Raw genomic sequence first — 9108 nt, 5'->3', positions numbered from 1 at the left:
ACATAAGAAAAATAGATTTTCTATTTTCTGTTCACAATTTTTATGGATTTACAAATTCAGACATCTGCAGGTCTAAGTGATTGAAATCCTAAAGAAAAGGTCTGTCTGTCTATTTATCTACCTCTCTGTCAGTCTGTCTTTCTATCTCTCGCTCTATCTGCCTATGTTAAGTATTAACAGAACATGACCTACCCCCAAATTTCCTGTTTTTTCTCATCCATGAGCTTTTAATAGCTCATGATTTTTAGGTTTAATCAAACTGATGTAGCCAAGGAGAGAAATTGTCCTAAACAGATATCAAAATGTCAAATATGATGACTCCACTTCAAATTAAGCAAAATAGTTATAATTTAATGCTGTACACACTTTAATACAATTATAGCTTCATGCGTTTTAACAATTTTAAAACATTTATTAGGCAGCAACATGTACTATACATCAATTACAACGTATATGAAGTTAGGTTATTGCATTATTTTTAATTGTTACTGTATTATTGGTATTGTATATGCATTTTCATAACTACATTTTATTCTTCCTGTATTTATATAACTCATAGAATCTTTCATTTTTGCCATCTGATACCTTGAAATTAAATAATAAAGAAGTGAAATTCTTCACTACGACAAATATTTCGAAGCGATGAATAATCTACAAGAAAACCAGTATCTAGTGGCTAGGCCCATATATTCGGAAAACTCATTTTCTTCAAAACATGAAAAAATAAACAGGTATCACAAAACATTTTTGGATCACCTCAAGGGGTTCTTTGGGTAAGTGAAAAGTAACTTTTTTATTACATGTACTTTATATTGTTTGGGCATTTAAAATAAAGAAACAATGGTGAGATGGAAACGCAAAAGAGAAATAGAGAAGAGGGTAACGAAGAAACAAAGAGAAAGAGAGACGTTGAGGGAAATGGAGGAAATGGAGAGCGCTATGAAATTTGGCGGTGCTCTACAAATAAATGATGATAATAAAAGGAAAAAGAGTGAGAGAGAGAAGCAGATAGTGGAGAAAAATGCCTCTACAATGTTAAAATCTGATTATCTATTGATTGATTTAACCTCATGCATTTAATTGATATTTTTGCAGCAAAACTGCTGGTTAAACTTTTTTTTACAGTTTTTCTTTTCATCTAACATTTGTTTTACAGCTAAATAAAAAAATATATATATAAATGAACAGTACAGGAACACTGATATAATATTGAATTAATATTTTGTGACCTAAATAGGAGTTAAGAGAAAGTTAGCTGTTTAATCCCTTTGGTGATATTACAAATGAGCTTGCTCTACAATGAGTATGCAAAATACATATATTATTTTACATACATTTTAAAAATTGAATGTAGTATGAATAAAATCTTTCGGCAACTGCTTCTAAGTAGACACAATATAAAATTACAATACTCCATAGAAAGACAAAATATTGTAAGATCATATATATAGCATATCATCTCATGTTTAGAGGCTAAGCAAAATATTACCTCATTATTCCATTTGAACATTATGTAGTTTTTAAAACCTCTCATTTTCTTTTGTCAGAATGCATGAATAAAATCCCAGGGAAACTGAATTAAAGGGACAGTAAATCCATATTTACAAGTTTATGATTCAGATTGAGTAAGCAATGTTAAATAACTTTACTTTTCACTTTCATTATCTAATTTGTTCTCTTGGTATCCTTTGTTTAAATGCATACCTATGTAGGCTCAGTAGCAGGAAAGCACTACGGGGATATCTGCTGATTGGTGGTTGCACATATATGCCTCTAGCTATTTGCTCACCCGATGTCTTCAGCTACATCCCCATAGTACATTGCTGTTCCTTCAATAAAGGATACCAAGAAAATAGAGCAAATTTGGTAATTAAAGTAAATGTGGAAGTTGTTTAAAATTATATGCTCTATCTGAATCATGAAATCATTTTGGATCTTATGTCCCTTTAAATAGCAAAGCAGGCAAAAAAAATGATATTAGATTTTCTTTTTATCAAGACTGAAACAATAAAGCAATTGTTGGAAAAAAATCCCCATTGGGATATTGCATATATAAATTCATGCATTTGTGTTATATTAAGCAAGCATGCAATTAATTGTGTGTATTTAATTATATATTCAGGTATGTGTGTGTGTATGTATGTATATATAAAAAGTAAGTACAGGCGTACCTCAGAGATATTGCTTTTGGTTTCAGACCACCGCAATAAAGCGAATATAGCAATAAAGTGAGTCACACAAATTTCTTAGTTTCCCAATGCATATAAAAGTTATATTTAAAGTCTACTGTAGTCTATTAAGTGTGCAATAGCATTATGTCTTAAAAAAAACTATGTACATGCCTTATTTAAAAAATACTTTACTGCTAAAAAATGCCAACCATCATCTAAGTCTTCTGCAAATTATAATCTTTTTGCTGGTGGTGTGTATATAATGTAGGTGTTTATACATGTGTGTATATATATATATATATGTTTACATGGGTATTTATGTGTTTATATGTATATATATATATATATATATATATATATATATATATATATATATATATATATATATATATATATATTGGAAAAATGGCGCCTATAGATTTGCTTAACACAGTGTTGCCACAAACCTTCAATATGTAAAAAGAGCAATATCTGTGAAGAGCAATACAGAGAAGTGCAATAAAACGAGGTATGCCTGTATTAAAAAATTACTGTAGTCTAATATGAAGAGTATTATAATATAATGAGTAGGATGTAAAAATGTGTAAAATGCAAATATAATATATAATAATATAATAATGAGTAACATGTAATGAAAAGTAATATGTAAAGTGTATAGCATAAAGGTAATATGAAATTAAATTATTTTACAGGTGTTCTGCTGCAAAGGCCAAGCGAATAGCCTTTACTTTCCTACCTATAGCTTCATGGCTTCCTATGTATAATTTCAAGGAATGGTTACTCAGTGACATTATTTCTGGTATCAGCACTGGGACTGTGGCAATATTGCAAGGTATTTGGGCAATATTAATTAAAATGTATATGCTCATATATTAATCTTTATGCTAGTCATATATATACTGCATATATATATATATATATATATATATATATATATATATCCAATTTGAAGATTGCAGCACTCTCACTCCTGCAGACTCAGCTGTACTCAGACCAGGGTGCATCAAGGATACAATAAATGAAAGAAAAGAATGCACTCTCTGGATTTAAAAGTTTCAAAATAGTTTTACTGTGTGACGTTTCGAGGCTTTCACCCCTTCCTCAGACAAAGAAATAGTGAACAGTGAAACGTTATAAAGATATACATAAGACCCTCCCCCCAGTGCACCACCAATCAAATGTGAGTCTGTGCCCATAGCAACTAACTAGGCTGATTAGCCTTGAGTCATATGTACATTTCATAGTATAACAAAAAGATACAATGCAATACATAACCAAAAAGAAATATATGGCCAAATATACATTCAATCATGATAAAAAAATAGAAATAAAACCACATATGTACTGATCAAACGATGTATACTTGTGTGTACTTATTTACTTAATACCTAATCACAAATTGAGGCCCTGTCTAAGAGCTCTTAATAGGTGAACTGAGCTGCACAGACATGGGCAAGATTATGTCTTAAATGAACACCCATATGATATTGTCAAAAATTTTATTTCTGCTATCTATGTTCCCTTTTTGATAGCTGGCCATATATTTCTTTTTGGTTATGTATTGCATTGTATCTTTTTGTTATACTATGAAATGTACATATGACTCAAGGCTAATCAGCCTAGTTAGTTGCTATGGGCACAGACTCACATTTAATTGGTGGTGCACTAGGGGGAGGGTCTTATGTATATCTTTATAATGTTTCACTGTTCACTATTTCTTTGTCTGAGGAAGGGGGGAAAGCCTCGAAACGTCACACAGTAAAGCTATTTTGAAACTTTTAAATCCAGAGAGTGCATTCTTTCCTTATATATATAAATATATATATATATAATGTATATATAGATATATATTAAGAGTAAATTATGCAAATCATTTAAAATGTTAGAGGGACGTCTCAATAGGATATGTCTAAAGCATTGAAATTGAAAATGCATATATAAAGATACCACCACAATATGATTATGGGGCTGATTTATCAAGCTCCGTATGGAGCTTGATGCCCCTGTTTCTGCGCAAGCCTTCAGGCTAGCCGGAAACAGAAGTTATGAAGCAGCGGTCTAAAGACCACTGCTTCATAACTTGTCCGCCTGCTCTGAGGTTGCGGACAGAAATCAACCCGATCGAATACGATCAGGTTGATTGACACCCCCTGCTAGGGGCCGATTGGCCGCGAATCTGCAGGGGGCGGCATTGCACCAGTAGTTTACAAGAACTGCTGGTGCAATGATAAATGCTGACAGCGTGTCGATGTGCAGCGGACATGATACGCTACATTGTATCATGTCCGCTCGCACTATGATAAATCTACCCCTATGTGTTTATGCACACAACATCAAGTAATGTATATATATCTAACACCAAGGTAATGCTGAATTTATCAAATAAGTACCATTAGGGGATATTCTCTGAGTTGGAATAATTAATGATGAGAAATAAAGGCGAAAGCTCCCAAATTTAGATCACCATATTGTGTTTTTAAGGAGCACTGGCCGTTTCTTCAGGTCTTCAAAGGTTGTACTCAAACAATTATTAGCAACAATCTTAATGCTAAATACTGGTTGCGAGTCCCATAGACATCAATAGCTATTACTGTATATGTTACAGGTGAAGTCCGAAATCCGGGTAATCCTAGGATTACCCATGCAGCTCTGGGTAAAGTCTGAAGTAGTGTTATTCCCCATCTACACTATGTTTTTTTTGCTGGGGGGTTCAAGGAAGGCCCCCCAGCCGATCCTCTGGCATCCACCCCAAGTGAACCTTGGGGAATGAGGTTTCTCCCCCCTTGAGGCGGAGGCAAAATTAGATAGCGAAGATGTGGGAATTACAGTTCATTGTATATATGTTTCATAAATGTATTTGTTACTGAAATGTGCTAAAAAGCAGCATTTAAAAAAAAATAAAATATATATATATATATATATATATATAGAAGATGTGAATATGTTTGATGAAGTTGATGCACTCTGAGTAAATTTATAATGTTGCTTTACCCAGAGCTGCTTGGGTAATGCTAGGATTACCCAATTTCAGACTTTACACATATAACAGTCTTTCTGATGACAAATGTCAGGATGAACTGCTGCACTTTTCACTATTAGTGTCTGAGGTGCATTTTATAATGTAAGGACTGACACTACTTAACATATTGTAACCTATATTTAAGGTGGCAACTATAAATTTAATGATGTTTTGTTACATTATTAATTACATTCCTATTTTAATCTCTGCAATTTGTTTATGGTTTTCTAGCCTTGGCGTTTGCTCTACTTGTGAATGTGTCTCCTGCGTATGGACTTTATTCTGCATTTTATCCTGTCATCATTTATTTTTTTTTGGGAACTTCCAAGCATATATCAGTAGGTATGTATGCTAACTTAGTGCTCACAAGAATGAAAATGTTTTAAAGTTCCACAAAAAGAGGTTCATTTATCAAGCTCTGAATGGAGCTTGAGGGCCCGTGTTTCTGGCGAAATAGCAGTTATGAAGCAGCGATCTAAAGACTGGTGCTCCATAACCCTGTCCGCCTGCTCAGAGATCGCTACAATTCAATGCAATTGAGTATGATTGGGTTGATTGACACCCCCTGCTGGCGGTCAATTGGCCACGAATTTTCCTTTAAAGTTATTAAGGTTTAAGTTTGGCTAATGCTTATGACCTGCCTAAGACATAGATATAATTCTTAATAATTTGAGGCAGTCAATAATGCCTTAATTAGATCAGTAATAAGCTAATACTTAGTGTTTGTAAACCAAACGTAAAAATTGTGGAGAAACCCCAGAGCTAATATTAAAGCAGGCCTCTTATAATTTCCATCAAGTGTTATAAGATCTATCTTATAGTACGTTCTAATATCTGGAAACTGTGAAAGAGATACTTTTATTACTAGTAGACCTGTTATTGCAGCTCTCAGAGGAGAGATATCAACTAAAACCTGTATTGGCAATTCAGAGTAAAGATCAAATTTCCCCATTTCAAAGTTAAATACTTTTTTTCAAAAAGACCAGCTAATGCAGCTCAGGGATGAGCGATATCAACTCTATATTGTATAGAAAGTTAGGAGTAAAAATATAATCTCTCAGGATCAGTAATGTGGCACCAATGACATTCACACAGTCTCACTCAAACTCAGTTTAAATTTCTAAATAATAGTCGTCACTCGCGCATCCAAACAACTGCTAAAGCATTTAAAAACAGAGACCGGAGGTCTCAGCGCGCCCTGACATGTTTCGCTAGTTCGGCTTTGTCAAAGGTCATTAAAAGTTAAGTTTTAAAACCTGCCTCCATCCTGGGCCTTCCTTAACTAGTATATAGTGGCCCCACCGTCCAGTATTGGTGAGTGCTATCCCAGTACATTCTCTACAATTGCTTCGGCAATTGGTCTCCTTTTCTAGTATTCCTTTAATGTACAGCACCTCAGTCTTATCTCTAATACTTGTACAGTATCCTTCCCTGTGAGTATTACACCAGTGTAAGATTAGAGCTGGGATCTAGACCTCAGCTGCAGAATTGTTTTACAAAAGTGGTTGTTGTTTCACCTTCTTTAGGAGCGTAGCTATTGTTCAGGTACGCTCAAGTAATAAAGTGATTTTAATTAGTAGGTGGTAAATACTCAGGTCTGATATTTGTCAGATGGTATAGAGATCTGAGGTTGTGCTAAAAGTGTTGGTGACTTCACCTTTGGTCTGAGCATATTGGATGTCAGATAAGTACAGAGAAGTAATAGGTAGAAGTATAAATGCCAAGTTAGTACCAGTCCAGCACAGTAGGGGTTACTGGAGAGAGTGATGATACACAGCGCAGCTCCTACCTCTGAATACCCAGTGTGTATCTGCCTGTCAGCACTAGGTAGCGTGATGGCTGTGTGTGCAGCTCCTACCTCTGAATAGACTGTGTGAATCTGCCTGTCAGCACAGGATATGCTGATGGCTGTGTGCGCAGCTCCTACCTCTGAATAGACAGTGTGAATCTGCCTGTCAGCACAGGATATGCTGATGGCTGTGTGCGCAGCTCCTGTGTGAATCTGCCTGTCAGCACAGGATATGCTCGGTGCATGAATGTTAACCGAGGGTTCCCAGGAGTCGTCCTGACTGGTGTAGCCCTTCCAGCGAACCAGGTACTGTATGCCACCGTTATGATGTCTGGAATCTACGAGTTCTTCAACTTCGAATTCATCGGGTAAATCCTGAATTGGGTCAGAGGGAAGTACAACACTGGTGTCCCTCATAAGTCTAGCAGGTTTTATCAGTGAGACATGGAATGTGGAATGGATGTGCAAACTAGGAGGTAGACCCAGAGTGACTGCATTTTCGTTAACCAATTTAGTTATGGGAAACGGACCTATGAACTTCCTGGCAAGTTTCTTAGCAGGAATGTTCAAACGTAGATTTTTGGTTGAAAGCCAAACGAAATCACCAATAGAGTATACTGGAGATGGCCTTCTCCTCTGGTCATAATATTTCTTTTGAGAATCTTGAGCCTGTTTGATGTTATCTTGAAGAGTCCTAAAGACCTCCAGCATGGAGTTAGTCAACTGGTCTACCTGTGGAGAGTCTGAGACAACACCTGGGGCTAAAGAAAATGTAGGGTGAAACCCATGGTTGGCGAAGAAAGGTGACATCTTAGTACTGGCATTGCTTGCATCATATATATGGGCATATATATATATAGGCATATTCAGCGAGAGGTAAATATTCCTCCCAATCATGTTGATGTTGTGAACAGTAACACCGGAGGTACTGCTCAAGCCATTGGTTTGTTCTTTCCACCTGTCCGTTCGTCTGTGGATGATAGGAAGACGAGAAACGATGGTCGATCTGCAGGATTCTGCAAAGATGTCTCCAGAAGTTAGATGTGAACTGTGTCCCTCTGTCAGAATACAGTGTTGAAGGGATTCCATGTAATTTGATTATATGCTTGACAAATAGTGTTGCTGTCTCCGCTGCTGTAGGGAGTTTATGGAATGGCACAAAGTGTGCCATCTTGGTGAGATGATCAATGACTACAAGGATTGTTGTTTGTAAATTCGAGACTGGTAATTCTACAATAAAATCTAAACCAACATGTTGCCATGGTTTCTCTGGAATGGGTAGAGGTAACAGAAAACCAAATGGGCTTTTATTTTCGTTTTTGCAGGTTGTACAGATAAGGCAACTACTTATGTGTTCCTTTATTGAGTCCTTTAACCCAGGCCACCAGAATTCTCGTGTTATCCGTTCTGAAGTGCGTCTCACTCCCTGATGTCCGGATAGAGGGGTATCATGGAACAAGTGAATCAATTGTTGTCTAAGACTGACTGGGATATACAATTTTTCATTGTGGTAGTAGAGGCCATTGGAATGTAGAGTGACCTGATCCTTTGGTAAAGCGGAATCAGATTTTAGTGCCTCCACGATTTGTTTTGAGTAGGAAGATATAACACCTAAGAAGCGTTCTGGAGGTATCATAGATTTTTGTGTTGAGGTTTCTGGGGGTTTGTCCTCTTTTCGTGACAAGGCATCTGCCTTGCCATTCTTGTTTGCTGGTCGATAGATTATATTGAAGTTGAACCTGGCAAAATACAGGCTCCATCTCACCTGTCTTGCGGAAAGGGTCTTGTTGGTTTGTAAATACTCCAGGTTTATATGATCAGTGTAGATCACCAATGGATGGAGAGTGCCCTCGAGAAGATGCCTCCAATGTTCTAGTGATCTCTTTATTGCAAGGAGTTCTTTGTCACCAATGGGATAGTTTCTCTCAGCTGGTGACATGACTTTAGACAGGTAAGCTACTGGATGGAGTGGGGTGGCCGGTGTCTCTCGTTGTGACAGTACAGCTCTGATGGCATAATCAGAGGAATCCACCTCGAGAGTGTAAGGTAGCTCAGGATTGGGAAATTTCAAGATTGGAGCTGTAGTAAAGCGGGACTTCAATTCTAGGAAAGCATTATTTGCTTGAGGA

At 36.4% G+C, this 9108-nt stretch overlaps 1 protein-coding gene across 1 annotated transcript in view; it reads left to right on the top strand.

Annotated features, from left to right (window-relative positions):
• The first annotated feature begins 583 nt into the window (after window positions 1-583).
• LOC128664339 (chloride anion exchanger-like) overlaps window positions 584-9108 on the top strand; it is an 87256-nt gene continuing 78731 nt past the window's right edge. Inside the window, exons 1-3 of the mRNA XM_053719179.1 lie at window positions 584-773; window positions 2864-3003; window positions 5422-5532. Of these exons, the coding sequence (XP_053575154.1) occupies window positions 643-773; window positions 2864-3003; window positions 5422-5532 (382 nt within the window). The 5' untranslated portion in view covers window positions 584-642. The remainder of the gene's footprint in view (window positions 774-2863; window positions 3004-5421; window positions 5533-9108) is intronic.

Source organism: Bombina bombina, chromosome 6 (genome assembly GCF_027579735.1).
Source record: "Bombina bombina isolate aBomBom1 chromosome 6, aBomBom1.pri, whole genome shotgun sequence".
Lineage (NCBI taxonomy): Eukaryota > Metazoa > Chordata > Amphibia > Anura > Bombinatoridae > Bombina > Bombina bombina.
Note: the sequence above shows the minus strand (reverse complement) of the source record. Positions and strands in the feature narration are given on the sequence as shown.